The 23,069-nt window shown below is 43.1% G+C and overlaps 1 protein-coding gene across 10 annotated transcripts in view; it reads right to left on the bottom strand.

Annotated features, from left to right (window-relative positions):
- The window catches only part of LOC135524164 (F-actin-monooxygenase mical2b-like), an 84,899-nt gene that overhangs the window by 4,508 nt on the left and 57,322 nt on the right, over positions 1-23,069 (bottom strand). The window contains exons 16-32 of one of the 10 annotated variants that reach the window (XM_064951425.1): positions 22,933-23,058; positions 19,281-19,394; positions 19,081-19,182; positions 18,738-18,824; positions 18,373-18,465; positions 18,102-18,194; positions 15,608-15,794; positions 15,413-15,489; positions 15,211-15,292; positions 8,774-8,882; positions 8,598-8,668; positions 7,811-7,876; positions 6,106-6,212; positions 5,199-5,967; positions 4,433-4,515; positions 2,060-2,155; positions 1,349-1,445 (exon numbers count right to left, since the gene is read on the bottom strand). In XM_064951425.1, coding sequence (XP_064807497.1) covers positions 1,349-1,445; positions 2,060-2,155; positions 4,433-4,515; positions 5,199-5,967; positions 6,106-6,212; positions 7,811-7,876; positions 8,598-8,668; positions 8,774-8,882; positions 15,211-15,292; positions 15,413-15,489; positions 15,608-15,794; positions 18,102-18,194; positions 18,373-18,465; positions 18,738-18,824; positions 19,081-19,182; positions 19,281-19,394; positions 22,933-23,058 — 2,359 coding nt within the window. Of the gene's footprint in view, positions 1-1,348; positions 1,446-2,059; positions 2,156-4,432; positions 4,516-5,198; positions 5,968-6,105; positions 6,213-7,810; positions 7,877-8,597; positions 8,669-8,773; positions 8,883-15,210; positions 15,293-15,412; positions 15,490-15,607; positions 15,795-18,101; positions 18,195-18,372; positions 18,466-18,737; positions 18,825-19,080; positions 19,183-19,280; positions 19,395-22,932; positions 23,059-23,069 lie in introns of those variants that run through there. The other 9 variants (XM_064951426.1, XM_064951427.1, XM_064951428.1 and 6 more) reach the window with 9 other exon arrangements.

Here is a 23,069-nt window from a genome sequence, read left to right as displayed (position 1 = left end):
TCTTTCTATCCATTTGGAGTACGTTAATAACGTAAATGAACAAAGAGTCTATTGAGCCAAGAGCCCTTCGCTATAATGCAATTATCCAAACAAAGCAAAAACATCTGCACAATGACGGCCACATCAGAAGAGAATATCTCTGTGTAGTTTTAGAATCAGAATTTGCAAGGTCATTCACTGTACTGAGAGGAGCCTGCCTGCCTTAATGTATCTGTCTCAAATGGTACTTAGACAAGATACACTCAGTCATTTAGTGGAGGCTTTTAACATAGAGCCTGACTATTGAACGAAACGTGAGTTTACACAAAAATGTGCTTTACATTTGAGAATAGAAGAGAGAAAATGTGGATGAAACAATTGCATTACTCAGTTCTGTGTGCTTTTATGCACTGTAATCTAATTTAATATAATGGTAATACAAGTAACAGCTAACTATGCTTCAACTCCCAATAATTATTTATCTGGAGGGTGCAGAAGGAACAAACACATTTCTGAGAAACGTATGAAAATCCCATTTACAATTCCGGCAAAACACAATTTACCTTTGAGGACTATGATTATCAGTATAAAAACATTACTTGTTAAAAGAAATGACTGTTTTTCATTCTAAAATGGCTGTATTTAATGGCTAACTTGTATATCACGATGTGCAGTGGAAATGAAACATGGGTTGCTTTCCCACCACCTTCCTCTCTTCACAAGGCCAATTGCCACTGTAGTGATTTCAAAACAATTTTAGCTTGAGGTTATTTTGGATATTAAGGTTATTTTGAATGCAAATGACTATAATTTGGTGCCATTTTTATTATATATTTTCCTAGCAAAGGCATCAGAGTAGTTCTGACTGTAGACTACTCTAGATAAGGAAATTGAAATAATGATTAGAAAAGCATTGCCACTTTCAAACCTCACAGAAACCGGTCAACTAGAACGAGCATAGGTCTTTCTGAATACAGTATTTACGTGTCTCGGTTATATGTTCTTGGCTGAGGTCAAACAAAGATGAAGAGAGTTCCATTATCAGCCATGCCTTTCTCCGCTCTCTGTTCATAGCGGTCTACACGTGCCATGTCTTTGTGCGGTACCTTCAGAGAATAAGGCATCTCTGATGCAAGGACAAGGATTACAACTTACTGAACATTCTGATTTTGACCCTTCCAATCCATTCTCCTAAACTCATAAAATTCTCTGGCCACGAGTCAGATACGTCAACTGAACGGATACACTTTTATGTACTTCACTCATACTGTACACGGTGCAGCTGTTGGAATCCGCACAGCATGGGATGACAAATGTACAGTACTCGCCAAAGGTACAGTACATGCAGTTAGGACACAGCATGGCTCACCTGGGGATTCGCCTCGAAGGACCTTCTCAATGGTCACCCCTCTCTCCTCCAGGTCCTTCTGCTTCTCCCCCACTTCCTCCAGCTGCCTCTGTATGACCTTCACACAATAAACAACCAGGTCAGAAACAACCAAGACAGGCTCACAATGTAGCTCGACACATCATATTTATATTCCATTCATCTCCCCAACAAATCAAATACGTTTGTGGAAGACTTCATGAGTGATTCAAATGTATCAGGAAAAAAAAATCTATATAGATAGGTTAGTTGACAATGCCACAAAAACCATGTGCACACTTTCATGGGGCAGAAGTCAGCGTGTTGTTGTGATACTGGATGGCCAGATTGTTAGCAAGAATGACAAGAAACTACCATGTGGGAAATCGTAATGGGCTCGTTTCAGCTCGTTTCATCTTGTTATTGATACCATGTCTTGTTGTAAGGTGTTTTGACTGATTTCATGTCAATGCTAATATTCTCAAATTCGATAACTAGCTAACCTATAACTGTAACAATGTATTTGAGAGACAACAAGTGCTCATTGTGTTTTCAATAAACATCAGGGACAAAATATAGCTTACATGTTGCCAGCAATCTAAGCCAACCCATATGTTTTCCCCATAGTTGTGCATGCCTCGGTTTTGTTGCTAAACAACCAACCCGTCTATAAAACATGTAAACGAATGGCAAATGATCACAGCCCTACTGTACCTGGGCTCTGTGGAGTCTCCTCAGCTGCTCTCTCTTGTCCTGTTGAATCACAGTCTCCTCCTGCCTCCTCCTCTGTCTCTCTGAGCTCCCATGGGTCTAAACACAGACCAGCAAGACAGTGTCACATACCACTTACCACTTACCTCACAGCAGAGTTGAACCCTATTTTCGTAGTCACAACTATTAGTGTTCTGTGCACAACAGGGTGATATTTATTTTTATTTTTTTTTACCTTTATTTTACTAGGCAAGTCAGTTAAGAACAAATTCTTATTTACAATGACGGCCTAGGAACAGTGGGTTAACTGCATGTTCAGGGGCAGAACGACAGATGTCAGCTCGGGGGTTTGAACTTACGGTACCTGAGTACCTTGTCAGCTCGGGGGTTTGAACTTACAACCTTCCGGTTACTAGGCCAACACTCTAACCACTAGGCTACCCTGCCGCCCCATCAGTCATGCACTTATCCTGACCTGGCAGATGAAGCAGAGATTGTTCCTAACAGAGAAGTGCAAAAAACAGTGCTCAAAATGAGAGGGTGGGGTGTACGCGGTGAAGCCATGGCCCAGACCTACTGCAACACCAGAGTGGGATTTCCTCCCTGTATGTAAAGTGATAAGAGCAGGTCATGATGTACTCCTTTCAGCCTTCCCAATAATCACTCTCTAATGGAGGATGGATTATCTGTTCCCCACCGGCCTCCTTCTGCCTACTCTGTATCCTCTGCCTTGAGGAGAGGTGCATCTAATCGCTGATCTGACCAGTGGAGGATCCTCGGAGGAGGAAGGGGAGGACCATCCTCAGTGAAATTCATAAAAAATAAAAACTGTAAAACATTAAATAAGTTCTCCTTTTTTAGATAAAACTATACTAAATATATTCACATCACTAAATGATTGATTAAAACACATTGTTTTGCAATGAAGGTCTACAGTAGCCTCAACAGCACTCTGTAGGGTAGCACCATGGTGTAGACAGAGGACAGCTAGCGTCTGTCCTCCTCTTGGTACATTAACTTCAATACAAAACCTAGGAGACTATTGGTCCTCTCCCCCTTCCATGGACTTGCACAGTAACTATGACAACTTCGGGAGGACATCCTGCAACCTATCAGAGCTCTTGGAGCATGAACTGACATGTTGTCCACTCAATCAAAGGATCAGAGAATGAATCTAGTACTGAAAGCATAAGCTACAGCTAGCTAGCTACTGCACTGCAAAAAAAACGTGTTGAGTAGTTGACTCAGAGGTAAAAAGACAATAGTTGAACAGTTTTCAACAAATTAATTTATTGAAAAATGAAGGAGAAGCAAGAGTATTTTTTTCTCACTTTCAGTTTCATTTACTTACTTAGCAAATGCAGCTATCTAGTTTAGCCTATTCAAACACCCAGCTCAAACAGAGGGATGCTATGTTAGCTAGCTGGCTATGACTATCCAACACAACACTGAAACTCTTCCAAATCAAGGTAAGCCTTTGGTTGTATTAATTGCCACCGGGCCTGCCGGTGTAACTGCTAAACTGCTTACTGACTATACACTAACGTTACCTCATGATTGTAGCTGGTTTACTAACGTATTAGTTCTATTAGCTATTTTGACAAGAATGTTACTTGAGCTAATATGGGGTCAACGATGTAGGTTGTGTGCAGCGGTTTTGATATGGTTTGGCTTGGAAAGTGTTTTTTGCCTGGTCACATACAGCTGATGTGTTGAGCATTGAAGTCCACAAACAAAGGGAAAAGGTAAGAGGAGGAGAGTACATAGATGCGAGAAGGAATACAACGTAGCTGCTATAAATGTGAACTGTGTTTACGCGTGATCAGGGTTGTATTCATTCTGCCAATTCTGTTGAAAAACATTTCTTAAACGGAAGCAAGCAAAAAAATACCTGAATTTGTCCAATAGAAACTCTCGTTTGCAACTGTTGGACTAATGACCCTAGATAAGCTAAATGCAGGTAAGAGTGTGCAAGGTGGTATTGAATTTGTCACTGTCTGTCCATGTGTCACTGTCTGTCACCTTTTCTCTCGACCTGTGTGTACCTACCTTGTAAACGTTAATTCTTAGGCTAGGTTATAGCAACCTCATGACGGGTATAGGGAAAATGATCATGTAGTAGCCTAAACCTATCGATGCTACATTGAACTGGGTGAATGGAATATGATTGACAGACATCCAATATTCTGTAATAAAAACAAGGTCATGCTCATAAAAAAAAGGTCCTCCCTCATCTTAAACGGCACTGACCGCCACTGGATCTGACGTGACATGGATTGTTGCCTTCACCCATTACTTAACGTCACGATCAGTGATTACTTCCAAGAAAGGCAGGAAGGAATGATGCATGTAAGAGTATTGGTAGAGGGCCCTTACCTTCGGCTGGGACAAAGGTTTGGCTGGGACAAGCTCATCGTCACTTGAGGAGTTGGACTCATCCTTCTGCTGTTCGCTGGAGGCTGTGTATAGATGAGACGACACAAGGACATTACACTGGGGCAGTGGTCTTCAAACTGTAGTTGTACACTCACTTCAACTATGTGATTTACATTGTTAGGTTCTAATTATCAGAGTAAGAACTCGACGGACACTATGAAAGCTTAAACCAAGTTTATTCTTCCCAAAGGATCGAACAGCTGAATTGACAAAGACATGGTTATAATAGTGGTGGTATATGTACCTCACTTTGGGTGGAGTCTCCTCCTTCTCGCTAAAACATTGAATCTTTATTGCTCGGCAGGAAACAAAGTGATACGGGCAATAAACGGTTCCAATTCCCTTTAACGTGACCTCGACCCCCTTATCCATGGCTCTCTCCCCTTATCAGTACTGCCACATGAGACCGCTTTCCCTGCCCTCAGCCCCTCCCAAGCTTAACGGCACCCACCATAACCCTTCCTCCTACAGATAACTCCTAGTGTAAACCCTCTGCTATGGCACCCCTCATGTCTCTATTATAACTAAAGATTAATAATAGCTTAAGCTCAGAAACCCAAACCCATCGACATTAAACACCAAGTATAGGCTAATATTGTAATCTAATTTATAGCATTTCCTTATAGCATTGTAGCATTTAGTAGCCACGGACGGCAAAGGAGTAGAAGCATATCATAATGCTCATCACATCCTCTTGACCCCTGACCTTTGTTCCTGATGTTGGACAGGATGGTCCTGATGTCCTTCTCCAGAATCCCCGCTCCCACGCTATCCGGCCCCTCTCTCTTTTTCAGCCTAAGGTAGGAGAAGAAGTTGAGCTTCCTGGGCGGCAGTGAGGCCATATCGTCTGTGGTGAAGGATCCCACGGACTTGTTGCTGCCTAGGGACACCTGGTCCAGTAGCATGGGCAGGTCTGCGGGTCTATCACCCATGGAGGCCTTGCATGGGTGTGGGGTCTGCTGGCTCTTCTGACCCAAATCCACTGGTTCGGCCTCCTGGCTTTGGGCAGTAGCCCCAAACAGGGAGCTAAAGCTGAAGGCACCGTCAGACAGAGGCCTGGGCTTGGTGGGCCCGTTGTTGTTCCTCCTGGTGACAACTGCGTTGGAGTCTGTGGTTGTCCCTGGTACTCCAAAAGACCTTCTGAAGGCATTTGCCCAAATCTGGAACATGGACGGTGCCGGCTGGGCCTGAGCTGGGACTGGCTCTGCCTCTACCTGAGGCAATGGGAGGATCTGGTCCCCAGGTTTGGAGTGTTTGGATGGGTCTCCTCCTCCAGGGCTTCCGGCCTCTTCTGGAGTAACCAGGTTCCAGTCCAGGAGCTTCTGTTTCTCAGACAGGGACAGGGTCAGCCTCTTCTTTGGGCCGACTGCTTCCTCCAGCTGTGGCACTTTGGTGACAGGAGGCGCTTCTTTACCCATCGATGGATTCTGATTTGGAGAATCTGGAGGTAGTTTAGGACCATCATGGGAGACCTGCTGAAAAAATGCCAAAGTATTTTATTATTGCTCAGTACCAAAATATTGTTTTATTGCTCAATTGCAATAAGGTTTATATGTGAAATGTTTCTATAACATAGGAAATTGTTGAGTATCTGTATGAATTTTGTGTTTTACTGGTGGTTCAATCACGTTGAATTCAAAGTTGGCCTCTTCAATGATGGGCTCCTCTTTTTCTGTAGCGTTTTCATGTGAGAAGTGCCTCACCAGGATGAGAGGGAGAGCTAAAGGAGTCGAGTACAACATATACTGAACAAAAATATAAACGCACCATGTAACAATTTCAACAATTTTACTGAGTTACAGTTCATTTAAGGAAATCCGTCAATTGAAATAAATTCATTAGGCCCTAATCTATGGATTTCACATGACTGGGAAGTGGCGCAGCAATGGGTGGGTCTCAGACGATCCCGCAGATAAAGAAGCCGGATGTGGAGGTCCTGGGCTGGCGTGGTTACACGTCGTCTGTGGTTTGCGAGGCCAGTTGGATGTGCTGCCAAATTCTCTAAAACAACGTTGGATGCGGCTTATGGTAGAGAAATTAACATTCAAACCTCGTCCACCATGGCTGTTGCCAGTTCCTGCAGTCAGCATGCCAATTGTACCCTCCCTCAAAACTTGAGACATCTGTGGCATTGTGTTGTGTGACAAAACTGCACATTTTAGAGTGGCCTTTTATTTTCCCCAGCACAAGGTGCACCTGTGTAATGAGCATGCTGTTTAATCAACTTCTTGATATGCCACACCTGTCAGATGGATGGATTATCTTGGCAGAGGAGAAATGCTCACGGACAGGGATGTAAAGAAATATATGCACAAAATTGGAGACGTAAGCTTTTTGTGCGCATGGAACATTTCTGGGATCTTTTATTTCAGCTCATGAAACCTGAGACCAACACTTTACATGTTGTGTTTATATTTTTGTTTAGTATAGATAACATACATTCATCAGAGCTCATACAGCAGCACAGTGCTGTAGATCAGACTACAGACTAACACACAACTCGGATGCATTCACATTGACATGCATATGCTGTGTTGTCATTGTGCATAACATTAGGGTCATCACGCATGAATGACCAATCATGTGGGAAATTTTCAAATAATGTATGCAAAACCCTTATGGTTCAAAAGAGTTGAGGAAACCAGAATTATTGCGTTTCATCAGCAAGAGAGCACATTTATGTTGTTTATCCCGAAAAATGACCTTTTTCTAAACACTAATCTAATCTCATTCAATTGTAGACAACGCCAGATAAAAACTAATATTAAAACTCTTTTGCCCAGAGATCAGCAGCTCCCTCTAGTGTGGAGAGAACAGCTCTGACACTCAGGTCTTCTCACTAATTTGCCTGTTTTTCTTGCATGTCACCGGCTTAAAGACGATAAACCTTATATCCATCAGTAGAAAGTCATTAGTGGTCCGATTGGATTTTAATCTCCACTATCTTGCTCTATTGAACCATGGGGCTTTACAGTCGTTCAGGTCTAACTCCATAAAATGGATGACGAGTTGGTATATACAAACTCCAGGGAGAGCCCGCTAGAAGTATAGCTCACTACTGCATTGACAGCGAGAGAGTTGAAGGTCAATGACCCATTGGGATTCTTAAAAAGGCATGAAGTGCGCTTCGTAGACCCCTAACTGCAACAGCTCTTTACAACACTTCTACAAAGCACAAACATCACAGAGCTAGTAAAGCCACAGTAGGGCATAAAAAGGGGTGAGATTATGCCTGTATGATAAGGACAGGGGGTGATGGATAGGCCAGATAATGTATAAGGTTCATGTCAGATTGTCAACAGCAGATAGTCTACTCACTAGCACGGATCTTCCTCTTCCATCGGCTGTTCCCAGACATGAGAGATGAATTGGAACCGGAAGGTTCTACAGGTGTGGGTAGGAGAGGGAGAGAATACGTAATAAGGAACACATGCCACACACAGTACTGATCTGTGCCAACACATTTGAACAGGATGTCTGTCACACAACAATGATAAACGATGCTACAGTATAGTTCTGAATGTACATGTGAACCAAGCCAATGAGGAGACCTCGTTCCAGAGTTCCTCCAACTCAGCCATGGGGTGTCGTAACAAACCTATAACTGAGCCCGGCCAATGTAGCGTGGAGAACAGAACAGATGTGGTCTATAGACAGCCAACAGACAGCCCTATCCGTGTAGCCGAACAGAATGTTCAGGCCATTCACAGTGCTCAGGGCTCCCCATGCCAAGACAACTATTCAATTAATAAGGGAGAATGGCTTTGTCTGCCCCACCCAGATTTCAGAGCCTTAACTGGAGGAGTGGGAGTCTCACACTTGGGGGAACAACGTATGGTGAGGTGCTCCTAACTCACTCAGAGCATAATAAACTATGTCTATATCCCACAGGACTAGGGCTAAATCACTAAACGGATGGAATCATTTCCTACATGCTCCCGACATCCAGACTGATGTCTGTAATGATCCTGGGAGAGAAGTTAGGCTGCTACAAGGCCAAGGCTGTGGACGGTGAGAATAGGGAAAGAGCGATCGCTGTAGCTAGGGAAAAATCAGAAGGCCAATGTGTTTCTCATGGTGGCGAATGTCAGGGAGACCTGCACACCTTTCTTCTCTTGTGCAGAATCTTGTGGTCGGAGAGAAGTATTCAAGTTGTCCTGTTTCTCCGAGTCGGCACTGCAAATGGTCATAGACAACAGACACAACGAGCAAATGGCAAATATCCATTTGGATTGTGAACAAGGACACATTCTGAGCATTGTGCTGTACTAGTGGACTCACGTCCTGTTGGAGTCAGGCATGTCCAGGTCCACGGCCTCCTCCTCTGCCACTTCAGGCACCATGCAGGTGTACAGTCCATTCAACAGGCCCGTGTATCTGTAGTGATGCCCTGTAAACAAACCCATCTTATTAGGTTATACATTCTGCCAGATTTAGTATAGCTATTTATGACACTAAGTTTACTATAAACAAACAAGAATATCTTTGGTGACTAAGCTTTTTTGGAACACGACTACTCTTACTACGTGTAATTACGTCTGGCTCTTTTCTAACTGCCTAGTACACAGTCCCAGGTTGCATTATTGCTATGGTAACAACTAACATTTGACCTTACTTTATACACCGAGTATATAAAACATTAAAGGACACCTGCTCTTTCCATGACATAGACTGTCAAGGTGAATCCAGGTGAAAGCTATGATCTCTTATTGATTTAACTTGTTACATCCACTTCAAATCAATTGAGATGAAGGGGAGGAGAGAGGTTAAAGAAGGATTTTTAAGCCTTGAGACATGGATTGTGTATGTGTGCCATTCAGAGGGGGAATGAGCAAGACAACATATTTAAGTGCCTTTGAATGGGGTATGCTAGCAAGTGCCAGGCACACTGGTTTGGGTCAAGAACTGAAACACTGCTGGGTTTTTAACGCTCAACAGTTTCCTGTGTGTATCAAGACTGGCCCACCAACCAAAGGACATCCAACCAACTTGACAACTGAGGGAAGCATTGGAGTCAACATGGGCCAGCATCCCTGTGGAATGCTTTTGACACCTTGTAGAGCTCATGTCCGACGAATTGAGGCTGTTCTCAATATTATGAAGGTCTTCCTAATGTTTATTATAAACTGGGTGGTCTGAGCCCTGAATGCTGATTGGCTGACAGCTGTGGTATATCAGACCGTATACCATGGGTATGACAAAACACGTATTATTACTACTCTAATTACATTGGTAACCAGTTTATAATAGCAATAAGGCACCTCGGGGTTTGTGGTATATGGCCACTATACCACGGCTAAGGGCTGTGTCCAGGCACTCTGCATTGCGTCGTGCCTAAGAACAACCCTTAGCCATGGTATTTGGCCATATACCACACCTCCTCTGGCCTTATTGCTTAAGTATCCTCAGTGTATATTTGCATGAGTCATTATGCAGTGAAGTCTCATCTATACATTTTATAGAGTTAAATGCCAAAATAATGGAAACACTTGAGTAAATGAGGGATACAAAGTATATTAAAAGCATGTGCTTCCACACAGGTGTGGTAACATTCCATCATGCTTCGGGTCATGTATAAAAATGCTGGGCATTGTAACTAGATGGAGTATAGCGATGACCGGAATTTACTTTTCGTTGCAGGTTAGGAGAGCAGTTTAGCTAACTTTAACCTCGTTCTTCCTAACATGCTACGTTAATTCTCCTAACCTATTGTGTAAGTTTTCCTAACCTGCTACGAAAGTCACGGTCGTAGCTGTATTCCACCTAGTCAGAACCATTATTTTGGCTACCATGGCTATGATCCCCTAGGAAGGACAATGCCCCGATCCACAGGGCACGAGTGGTCACTGAATGGGTTGATGAGCATGAAAACAATGTCAACCATATGTCATGGGAGTCTGTCACCCAACTAAATTGAGATTCTGGAGCGACACCTGAGACAGCATTTTCCACCAACAAAACACCAAATAATGGAATTTTATGAAGGAAGAATGATGTCGCATCCATCCGATAGATTCTACAAGTGTCTGGAACTCTGTGCCAAGGCACATTGAAGCTGTTCTGGCTCGTGGTGTCCCAACGCTCTATTGAGACACTATGTTGGCATTTCCTTTATTTTGGAAGTCACCTGTATATACAGGTATAAACTGAGACTTTGGAAAAGCATGTTAAACATTTGAAACCAACCATGTGACATGAAACATTACAGGGAGAATTCAGCTAGCCGATTACTTACAGAACTAAACTGAAGCCATATTGACATTGTTTTATACATTCTCTTGAGAAGTTCCTCCGATTAGTTTAATTACATTTGCTAACCATAAAGAAAATTTAAAAAAAAACCTATACAAACATTATCTAGATTTATACATAAATATATGGGGCATGCTCAGTATTGGAATCACCCGAATGGATTGGTTTGGTTGTGTAGTATATTGTGGAAGCGGGTGTGATTATCGAGGCAACACAGCTTCAACACACATACATGAACGATAACCTATATGGTAATTCCCCCAAACATTGATTGTCAGATTTATGGTTAGGATTCCAATGCAGAATAACAGAAAAGCACCACTTGTAAATTAATTATAAGCGAGAACTCTTATAATGCAGACCAGATTTGACCCAGAGGTGACCCAACAGGAAAGATGAGAAAGACCCTAAAGACAAAGCCATAAAGTGAAAGGATACGTGCAATGGTCTATTACTATTATTTGATTTAAGTTCATAGTTGAAGCACTATTGTATTAGGTCTAATGTATCATTTGTTGTTGTGACAGTGACTGTGCTATTTGGATAAAAACAAATATCAGAAGTGGTTATGCGCATGGGAATGTGCCAGTCAACAAATGACAATTTTTTTTGTGAACAGAGGTTATGCCTTTAACAGGGTTATTAATGTGAGGCAGCTGGTGCAAAACATATATACAGTGGGGCAAAAAAGTATTTACTCAGCCACCAATTGTGCAAGTTCTCCCACTTAAAAAGATGAGGCCTGTAATCTTCATCATAGGTACACTTCAACTATGACAGAAAAAATTAGAAGAAAAAAAATCCAGAAAATCACATTGTAGGATTTTTAATGAATTTGCAAATTATGGTGGAAAATAAGTATTTGGTCAATAAAAGTTTCTCAATACTTTGTTATATACCCTTTGTTGGCAATGACAGAGGTCAAACGTTTTCTGTAAGTCTTCACAAGGTTTTCACACACTGTTGCTGGTATTTTGGCCCATTCCTCCATGCAGATCTCCTCTAGAGCAGTGATGTTTGGGGGCTGTTGCTGGGCAACACGGACTTTCTACTCCCTCCAAAGATTTTCTATGGGGTTGAGATCTGGAGACTGGCTAGGCCACTCCATGATCTTGAAATACTTCTTACGAAGTCACTTCTTCGTTGCCCGGGCGGTGTGTTTGGGATCATTGTCATGCTGAAAGACCCAGCCACGTTTCATCTTCAATGCCGTTGCTGATGGAAGGAGGTTTTCACTCAAAATCTCACGATACATGGCCTCATTCATTCTTTCCTTTACACGGATCAGTCGTCCTGGTCCCTTTGCAGAAAAACAGCCCCAAAGCATGATGTTTCCACCCCCATGCTTCACAGTAGGTATGGTGTTCTTTGGATGCAACTCAGCATTCCTTGTCCTCCAAACACAACAAGTTGAGTTTACCAAAAAGTTATATTTTTGGTTTCATCTGACATTCTCCCAATCTTCTTCTGGATCATCCAAATGCTCTCTAGCAAACTTCAGACAGACCTGGACATGTACTGGCTTAAGCAGGGGGACACGTCTGGCACTGCAGGATTTGAGTCCCTGGCGGCGTAGTGCGTTACTGATGGTAGGCTTTGTTACTTTGGTCCCAGCTCTCTGCAGGTCATTCACTAGGTCCCCCCGTGTGGTTCTGGGATTTTTGCTCACCGTTCTTGTGATCATTTTGACCCCACGGGGTGAGATCTTGCGTGGAGCCCCAGATCGAGGGAGATTATCAGTGGTCTTGTATGTCTTCCATTTCCTAATAATTGCTCCCAAAGTTGATTTCTTCAAACCAAGCTGCTTACCTATTGCTTATTCAGTCTTCCTAGCCTGGTGCAGGTCTACAATTTTGTTTCTGGTGTCCTTTGACAGCTCTTTGGTCTTGGCAATAGCAGAGTTTGGAGTGTGACTGTTTGAGGTTGTGGACAGGTGTCTTTTATACTGGTAACAAGTTCAAACAGGTGCCATTAATACAGGTAACGAGTGGAGGACAGAGGAGCCTCTTAAAGACGAAGTTACAGGTCTGTGAGAGCCAGAAATCTTGCTTGTTGTAGGTAACCAAATACTTATTTTCCACCATAATTTGCAAATAAATTCATTAAAAATCCTACAATATGATTTTCTTTTCTCATTTTGTCTGTCATAGTTGAAGTGTACCTATGATGAATATTACAGGCCTCATCTCTTTAAGTGGGAGAACTTGCACAATTGGTGGCTGACTAAATACTTTTTTGCCCCACTGTATATATATTCCCCCCCCCCGAAGTCTTTAATATTTAAATAGTTAATTCTGCTGTTAATTTGAAAGCTGTGAGAATGTTATAAATGTAATGGATCAACCATGAAATGCTATATGACAACTGTAAACAGCAAATCTTTAACAGCTTAAGCCATGGATGATAGCTGGTAGATTTTGCAAGTTAAAAAAAAAAAAAAAAAAGAGGAAGCAAGTAACTTCTGTGATCAAATCAATTTATTTATACTTACAGCTTTAAATAGCATAAATTAAGCAACCCGTTTATTCACTATGGAAAAATACAAGGTAGCAAACAAATGATTAAACAACTAAAATGTACAACAAAATATTCTGGAGCTGACATGCAGAATTGTGCCCCCCCCCCCAAAAAAATAGGATCCTCTCAAGCGCAATGAGCTCAGCTTTGTGTATTAGGAGGAACATGAGAGAGCCTTTGAGAAGGTTTCTGAGAGGTAACCACCTTCTGCAACAGAGAATCACAAGGGGACATACAGAGTAGAGACAGGGAGGTTATCATGTGTCAGATGGGTTGAAAAAACTGCATGCCAAAAACGTAGGGGCATGCGGACCTTGAGCATGTGGGTTAGCTTGGAGGAATGGAAGGCTTTCGAGACATGCGTCAATTAACAAACAAAATGTGTGGCTAACTAAATTAACTCGTCATACACAGGACCCATGCCTAGTTTTCAACATGAATAGCACATGTGTGGTTAAGAAGAGCTATGAAGGCAGCTAATGCAAAGCAACACTATTGATCACGTGACCCAAGCAGCCACATCACCTTCCTGCAGCCACAATTCAGCCAATCAGAGGTTGCAGCATTGGAAACTACATATGAAGTGAAATAAATAATGGAGGAATGAAAATGGGGATATATGGAAGGGAAAACAGAAGACACAAGTACTTAGAATCACAAATTAAATAAAAGCTTTGTGGCATCATTGTACCATAACAGATAATAATACTGTACTACTGGAACAAGCTATTGATTGAACATCTACAACACATCAGCACAAACATTTGTGATAATTAATATCTTAGAATATGTGCAGAAATGTGCATTAAATCCAAGGCTTTTGATACCAGCAACAAAAGCAAAAAAACTATAACTAAATATTTTAAATAAAAATATATTTTTGGAAGAATTTGCTACAGTACCTGGTGTAGGAAGTAAAAATTAGAATCCTCTGTCTTTCCAGACATCCGTTTCTACCCCACTTCCCTAATATTTTACAACAATAACAATCCGTTTTTCAAACAGATACATCTAAAATCAAATGTCCATTAAACGGCCGAGACAAATCAAAAATAATACTGTGCGAAAGCTGTTCTAAAACCAAAAATGTACACATTAAAAAAAATAACAAAATAGTCTCCAGAATCATCTTAATAATAGAAAAAAAACTATTGTCAGAAAATAAATACTGTTTGGCATTTCCATTGCACATGTGCAATATAGCAGTGCAGTTCAAGAAGCATAGCAGGACTTCGTTCTCTAACTTCCCACATCACAAGCACACCAGGCACAACGCAGAGGCCTTAGCAGCCCCTCCAACTCAAGTGCTTTTAGTGGATCCTTTTTTTGGATTACTTTGGAGTTAAAAATAAAAGTTGAACCCAAACATAAGCATGGGAATACTGAAATAAAAGATTAAGCAATTGAAAGGATGCATGACCTCAAATGCTAAGGGCCACGTGTCACACTTGCTATAATACTTTGATGAACAAACAGATTTGTTTCTCGGCATCAAATCATAATCATGGAAGAACAAATAAGACTTTTGAAATTGAACCAGTCTGCATAGAGTACTGTACAGACTGAAGCAAGTGCCTGTGCTTTAGCAGCGAGTACAGTACAAGTGCATCATTAAGTCCATGAGACCCAGAGGCACCAGTCTCTGCCCCCTCTAGGTGAGCCTGAGGCCTAGGTGCTGCTGAGCTTAGTGCAGTAGGCTGAGGCTCAGGCTGGCTCAGCCTCCATGTACATCTGGCCCAGGAGCTCGTGCAGTATGCTCAGTAGGGGCATGCCCAGACTCAGCAGCTCGTACAGGAAGCCGTAGTCCTCTGAGTGGTCTATGAGGTGGAGCCCTGCCTGGCCAACCGCCACATGCACCCAGCGGGCCAGCTGGCAGGGCGTCCAACACACTGCCCGGCCCGCGTGCAGCGGCCAACGCAGGCTTCTCCTAAGGAAGGAACTCAGGGTACCTGAGGGCTGGCTCTGCAGGCTGTCTGTGGCCGAGTAGGGGTCACTCCGGTCCGGCGAAGACGTCAGACGTTCCTGGTCCTCCTGCGTGTGATAGACAACATACAATTGAAATCAGACCACGTAAAACACATTAAAATAAAAAAATAACATGAATAGTAAAAATGGCTGTGTTTATGTTTGCTGTTACTGAAATCTGTTTACCGTTCTCCTCAGGAACTTGCTTGAACTTTGTAGGCTGGACCGACGCTGAGAATAATGAGGCTTGCAGTAAAACTTGCCTGAAACACAAAACACTGTAAAAACACATGCCGGCTGACACTAAATATCAAATTAATTCACAAACAGCTTCTGTCCCCAGGTGGGAGAGGGGCTGGTGTCGGTGTGTCAGCATCATGCCGTGTTGGGAGTCGTAGGCGTGTCCTCCCAGGCGTAGTGTGGAGCTGCAGACGTCACAGCGGAAACACTCCCTGTGGAAGAAGTGGCCCTCAGCGCTGAGTCGCTCCATCACGTACACACGCTTGGAGCAGAAGTGACACGTGTCACTGCCTCCCAGGTTCTGAGGGAACTCCTTCCGCACGATACACTGTCAGGAGACAGACAACAGCAGCTGGTTAGTGATACCGTGAGAACAACGTAATAGGCAAGCTGTTACTGTAGTCGTCTACTGCTAACAATGAGGGTGGTTGAGGGCCATATGAAATGAGTCATTGAGCATTGTTGGTTCTAAACTCAGCAAAAAAATAATGTCCCTCTTTCAGGACCCTGTCTTTCAAAAGATAATTAGTAAAATTCCAAATAACTTCCCAGATCTTCATTTCAAAAGGGTTTAAACACCGTTTTCCATGCTTGTTCAATGAACCATAAACAATTCATGAACCTGCACCTGTGGAACGGTCGTTAAGACACTAACAGCTTACAAATGATAGGCAATTTAGGTCACAGTTGTGAAAACTTTTCTACTGACTCTGAAAAACACCAAAAGAAAGATGCCCATGGTCCCTGCTCATCTGCGTGAACGTGCCTTAGGCATGCTGCAAGGAGGCATGAGGACTGCAGATGTGGCCAGGGCAATACATTTCATTGTCAGCACTGTGAGACACCTAAGACAGTGCTACAGGGAGACAGGATGGACAACTGATCATCCTCGCAGTGGCAGACCACGTGTAACACCTGAACATGATTTGCACATCATGTACAAACATCACACCTGCGGGACAGGTACAGGATGGCAACAACTGAGTTAGACCAGGAACGCACAATCCCTCCATCAGTGCTCAGACTGTGCGCAATAGGCTGAGAGAGGCTGGACTGAGGGCTTGTAGGCCTGTTGTAAGGCAGGTCCTCACCAAGCATCACCGGCAACAACGTTGCCTATGGGCACAAACCCACCATCGCTGGACCAGACAGGACTGCACTGAGCACTTTTTTCCCCCCTCCAGGAGTGACATTCGGATTTGCGTTTATCGTCGAAGGAATGAACGTTACACCAAGGCCTGTACTCTGGAGCGGGATCGATTTGGAGGGTCCGTCATGGTCTGGGGTGGTGTGTCACAGCATCATCGGACTAAGCTTGTTGTCATTGCAGGAAATCTCAACACTGCATTACCCTCATGTGGTACCCTTTCTGCAGGCTCATTCTGACATGACCCTCCAGCATGACAATGCCACCAACCATACTGCATGTGCTGTGTGCGACTTCCTGCAAGACAGGAATGTCAGAGTTCTGCCATGGCCAGCGAAGAGCTCGGATCTCAATCTCATTGAGCACATCTGGGACCTGTTGGATCAGAGGGTGAAGGCTAGGGTCATTCCCCCCCAGAAATGTCTGGGAACTGGCCGGTGCCTTGGTGGAAGAGTGGGGTAACATCTCACAGCAAGAACTGGCAAAGTTGGTGCAGTCCATGAGGAGGAGAGGCACTGCAGTACTTAATGCAGCTGGTGGCCACACCAGACACTGACTTACTTTTGATCCCCCCCTTTGTTCAGGGACATATTATTCCTATGTCACATAAGTGACCATAGGTCTGTGGAACTTGCTCAGTTTGTTTCAGTTGTTGAATCTTGTTATGTTCATACAAATATTTACACGTTAAGTTTGCTGAAAATAAACGCAGTTGACAGTGAGAGGACGTTTCTTTTTTTGCTGAATTTATATAGCACCCTTTCTTCTAACGGTGTACAATATTAAGTGGTGGTGTGACCACTTAACAAGTCTCAACACCTAACCATAACGTGGATGTTAAGGCAGGCAGTGACATGGAACTAGTGCAACTGTAGCTGAGTAATAAAACATGGAATGGGAACGTTTTTACTAATGTGTCATTAGTAGGGCATTTCTCCAGTCCAGTGAGGATGATCATGAATCAACAGAGATGAATCAACAATTCTTGGGACCATAGCAGAGAACTAACTAGTCAAATACATTGGTTTCACAAAGCTCTACACAAGATTGCAGTTCGCTTTGCCTGCATAGTGAGGCAAAGCAAAATGCTGTTCACTGCTCTCGACCTGAAGACCTGAAGTGGGGCCAAACACTGTGAACAGGCACCCACATGAGTGCATGGAGTTACTACTGCCGTGGCCCCTGAAGGCCCTTCACACAAAACACCATGGCTCATGACTGGAGAAGTCCCAGTAAGATTCAGGTCAGAATGTTTTACAGTGAACAGGATTATCTTTCCTACTAATAACAGATGTAGTATCCTGAAGCAAGACATGACTTGATTGATGTTTAGAAGGTTACCAAAACTCCTGAAGCTTGGGGTGGTAATAGATATAGAGCCCACTTTTGTGTGTGTGTGTGTGTGTGTGTGTGTATATATGTCTTGTGATGTATATTCCCACTGGGCTGTGTTGGCACAAACATAATCGTTAGTCACACTGTGCTTACCGGCAAGGCATTTGGCCTGTGGTCAGTTTCATAAAGGATGGCTAGAGTTTCAGCCCTAGCGCCTATGTGAGAAGAGACCTTCCCAACTGTCCTCTAACAGAACCCAGTCAGAGGTAGAGGGAGGGAGCCGCACAAAGACAAGAGAAATTAAAAGGGGGGAAAAAAGAGAAAAGGAAACAGAAAAAGTAAGGATCAGAATAGTATAGATGAAGGAAAAGAAAGACATTTCTACTCAGACATGAGAGGAGATGCAGAAAGTTGTTACTCCTACCTGTTTGGCAGGCATAGAGGGCTCAGCAGGATAGCGTTCAGATTGATCAATTGTTTTTTTTATCATTACGCTTGGTGCAGCACTCCCATTGCACTAAAACCAATAAAAACATGGTTAAAGTGAGCTGATTTAATATATATATGTACACTCTAAGAAGCTTCTACTTTTTACATTTCAAATTTTTACCGATACCCGTTGGGCAGACTAAGGGTTCAGCTTGATAACGCTCCGATCTAATTATTCTACTAGAGACTTAGCATTCCCATTGCACTAAAAGCTAAATAAATGATGATGTCAGAGTGAGCTGATACAACAGTGTCTTCTGTTCTCTCATGTCAAATGTAGAGTGAGAATTTTACTGATACCTGTTCGGTGGACTTTAAAGGGCCAGCTTCGTAACTCTCAAATCGAATGATTGGCTTTTGAATACTTGATCCAGCACTCCCATTGCACTTAAATTATCAAAAATACAGTGAGTTGAAGTAAGTCTTTTTTTTCTTCTATTTTTACAAATGAGTTTTATTTTTACTGAAACTTGTTTGTCAGGTTTGAAGGGTTCAGAATGACAGCTTTCGTGTCGATCGATTGACTTTTGAAGGAGTCTACTTAACGTAGCATTCCCGTTGCACTAAAACCAACAACATGGCTGGAGTGAGTTGAGTCTTTCTACTATTCTTATACTTCAAATGCATTTCAAATTACTGGTACCTGTTCGGCAGACATGTCAGGCTTGAAGGGTTCAGCTTGATAACTCACAGGACATTCGATTGGCGTTTGAATGAGTCTACTTGATGCAGCACTTCCATCGCACTAAAACCATTAAAAAAACATTGTCAGAGTGAGCTGATATTTTCTTAGGGTTGGGCTGGTCAGGACCACAAGGTACTGCAAGCGGCAGTCGTTTTCACCTTGTAATGATGCACAGGAGATGTTGGGGTAAGAGAAGAGACGCAAGACAGAGCAGACGGTTCAGGGACAGGGTGTATTGAAGTGATTTTAGGAACAAAGGCAGATCGATCTGTCTGTAGAAAAAAAGGGTTCATATCAGAAATGAGAGCAATCTCCAAAATCTCTAGCTCTTCATATCCCACCCCCAAAATACTGAGGAGATGCAAGCTGAATATAAGTAGGAGAGGAACAATTGGTCAGAGAAATATTCAACAGCTCAAACCTTTATCTCTTTAATGAAGATATGAATGTTCACTCATTAGTATCATCACGGACCACTTTCATCATGCAGAGAGAAGTCACCTGACCTTTAATTCGCAGAGCTGTAACACCATGGAAACAAGACATGCTGCAAGAAAACAACCTCTGCCAACAAATGGATTTAAAAGGGATTACCAAGCTGTTTACCAGCCTTTAAAAACATGCTCCACTCTCAGTAAAATGAGAGTAGGTTTGACTGGTGACATTGCATCCTTCTAAACAGTCTGAGACGGTCAAACAGAACTTGTGTACAGGGTCAAACATACTGTGCCTCATTTCCTTAGATGGAGTTAGACAGGCAGGCAGGCAGGCAGGCAGGCAGGCAGGCGCTACACTTTCACCTTATACTCTTTCACTAGAGGAGTTTCGGACTCAGGAAACATAGAACGCAGAAGCACAGCTCTCTCCTTTATACTCTTCCTGTTAAATTCCCCGGTAGTTACGGTTTGCACTTTTTTCTTTAGAACAGCAACAAGGAAAGGAAAGAAAAGCAAGTGTGAAACTGCAGGAAGTTGGCAAATAAATACTGAACAGCAAACATAATCCGTAAAGCTGATGGTGTGGGGTATGGCAATTTTGTATCTTTTGAACAATTCTGCTTTTGTTGCCGAGTTGTGCTGTCTGCTAGACTTTTGTGGCTAAGGCGCATGTGTATTTACTGTTTTGAATGGGCATAAAAATCTATTTCCACGCAAACAAAAAAAAAATATTCTGAGAGTGCAGAAGTAAGGCATAGCTGTGAATGGGGCTAACATGGTGTTTCCAGACAGATATAATGGAGGCTCATTGTCACCTGGCTCATCTTTCGCTCCAGCTTCTCTAGGCCCTTCCCTGTGGGGCCAGGAGAAGGTTGTTCTGGGTAATCTACGTCATCTGGGGTTTCAGTGTGTGGAATCCACACTCTCTGCTGCACCAAGTCTGCGCACGGAGAGGCCTGTGTTTGATCATCACGTGGGGGAGGACTCCAGGACCTTGTTGGAACGTGAAGGGGAGTCGGTTGCGCCATAGCTGCAGGCTCTTCTAAGAGTCGCATATAGATGGACGGCTGAAAGCAGATATACACACAAAGCAATGTGTAAAGCAGCACGGACCTCCAACCAGTAGAGGGCGAACCTCCAGGGTGACGTTAAAGGGGTGTCTTTTCAATGTCTAGAAGACTATTGGTTCTTTTGTTAACATAGGGCCTATGCTAGGGGGAGGGGATTTATTGAGTTTATGATGCAGCGGCTGACCCTTCATGGTCTCAACACACACCAGATTGACGTGACTGTACCTGCCACTTGGGGCGTAGGGGTGGAGGCGAGGGAAGGGGCTGTTTCTTGGGCTTAGCGAAGCGAGGGTTCTCCATCATATCCAGAGGAGGAGATGAAGGACGGCTTGAATCAGAGTCGGAGTTCAAATCAGACTGACAGAGCAGCAGACACGAGATGAGGCAGGAAGGGAAGGACGAGCAGGAGGAATAGGAGAAAAAAAATAGTGCAGAATGATTTGTTTCAAAACCACACCCTGCCATCATCCACTCATTGCATAAAGTGTGATGGGTCTGATCCTGATTGGTTAAAACCACATTCCATCCGGTGTCTATTCCACAAGTTACCACAGGCTAAATCTATGACGTTAAAATGCCTATTTACTCTGTTCCATCTGACGGAGCAATCCACTGTCTCTTCAGCCCAGACAGGTAATTTCTAAAACTTGATCTGCACTATAAAAAAAAAAAAAAAATTCTGCTTTTTAAACTAACATTTACTTTAACAGCAGAGATTTGTATAAACCTTGCTGTCTGCTTTTTTCAGCCAGTCGAAATCATGAGTCAGTTCTTTGTATATATCCATAAAAATGATGCTATCAATAAACAGACGAAACAAAAACGAAGTGCAGCAAGTTTGCAGTCTTTCTAGCTTCAGTTTGAAGCTCCTCTGAACAACAGTGTCTTGACGAGAGAGCACATTTTATACCCCAGGCAAAGTCGCGCAATATTTGCTCAATATTATGGATGTTGCCAAATAAAATGTCACTAAAAAACAGCTTAAACAAATGCAAATGCAGCTTTGCTGTTATTCTGGCTGCACTGTTTGACACGACTCTAAGTTATGTTGGCTCGCTAGCAAGCAAGGGATAAGAACGTTGCCAGCCAGTATGGCAATGGGACATTTAGAACGAACGACTGGGTCGCGTCTCTGGCAACCGAACCGATAGAACGAAGAACCAGCCGGCTTGGGAAGCAACCCTAGATTTGTGTCGGGACTTCTCTTGTGGAAGGATGAAATGGCATGAATAAATGAATGAAAATATGCAAATCATTATTTGAATATGTTGGTAACCCGTTGTATAAAAGCGATTATACCCTTGAAGCCGGTGTTTGGAGGATATATTGGTACGGCTTGCCGGCCCTCGACGTTGAATCGGGCATAACAGCCATGCCAATATTTACCTCCAAATACCAGTTTCTCTGGCATTATCGTATATGCACCATAACCATATCTATGGTATTCCACACCATAATCAGACAGAGCCACTCAGTCCTTTGATGGGGCTTCACAGGCAGATTATACTGTAGCCACTTCTTCATCAAGGTTCCAAATGCACAACCTGCTTTCTTTAATCCTATAATCCAGGGACATCCTCTTCTTACGATGGAGTAGCTAATCATACTGTGTGACTAAGATAGCGGTCGATATACTCAAAGTATGTTATTGGTAGAAGTAAAACGATACAGTAAATTCATCTTCAATCTCTTCATAGCTTTCTTGACCATCACCTATACCTCGTCAAAACTTTGTACTCAAACTGTACCCAAGGGTAGTGGCTGTGGGTGTGGTAGATTTGTCCCATTGTACAGTCTTACAAAACAATGGGCTCTATTCAGACATGATTATGGTGGCAGTGATGTTGCAGAATTGGATACAAGGACATAAGTGCTCTCCCAGACATAAAAGCAGATCTATGAAATGAATTTCATCCATTTCCAAACTCTCTCAGAATGTTATGTACCATAGAGAACAAGTAGGTTCCACAGAGCCTTCATTATCTGAAATTTCAACACAAAAACACATGTGTATGATTAAACCCCTGCCCCCCACACACACACACACACACACACACACACACACAGCAGAAAGTACTATACAATAGTACAGATTTCTAAAATCAGATATGATCAACCATCAGAGAACCAACAGAAGAGTCATACAGTAACCATTGGCACTGACAGTAACCATCGACGGTTTATTGTCTGTATGTGACTTTACAATGTGTTGTTGTTGCCCCCCCCCCCCCCATTGTCTCTACACAGCAGTGTACAGGGACCTTGACCCCTCGTCAGAGTACTGTACACCTGGAGCTGCTCACCTTATTGCGCAGGGAACTTCCAGGCGATACATTCTCCTCAAACTTGGCCAGTAGCTGTGTGGCCATTGAGCGCACTTTATTCTGCTCCCCACCGTCACCTGCAGGGGGGGCACTCTGACAGGACAACTGACAAAACA

The sequence above is a fragment of the Oncorhynchus masou genome, chromosome 31, assembly GCF_036934945.1.
Source record: "Oncorhynchus masou masou isolate Uvic2021 chromosome 31, UVic_Omas_1.1, whole genome shotgun sequence".
Lineage (NCBI taxonomy): Eukaryota > Metazoa > Chordata > Actinopteri > Salmoniformes > Salmonidae > Oncorhynchus > Oncorhynchus masou.
Note: the sequence above shows the minus strand (reverse complement) of the source record. Positions and strands in the feature narration are given on the sequence as shown.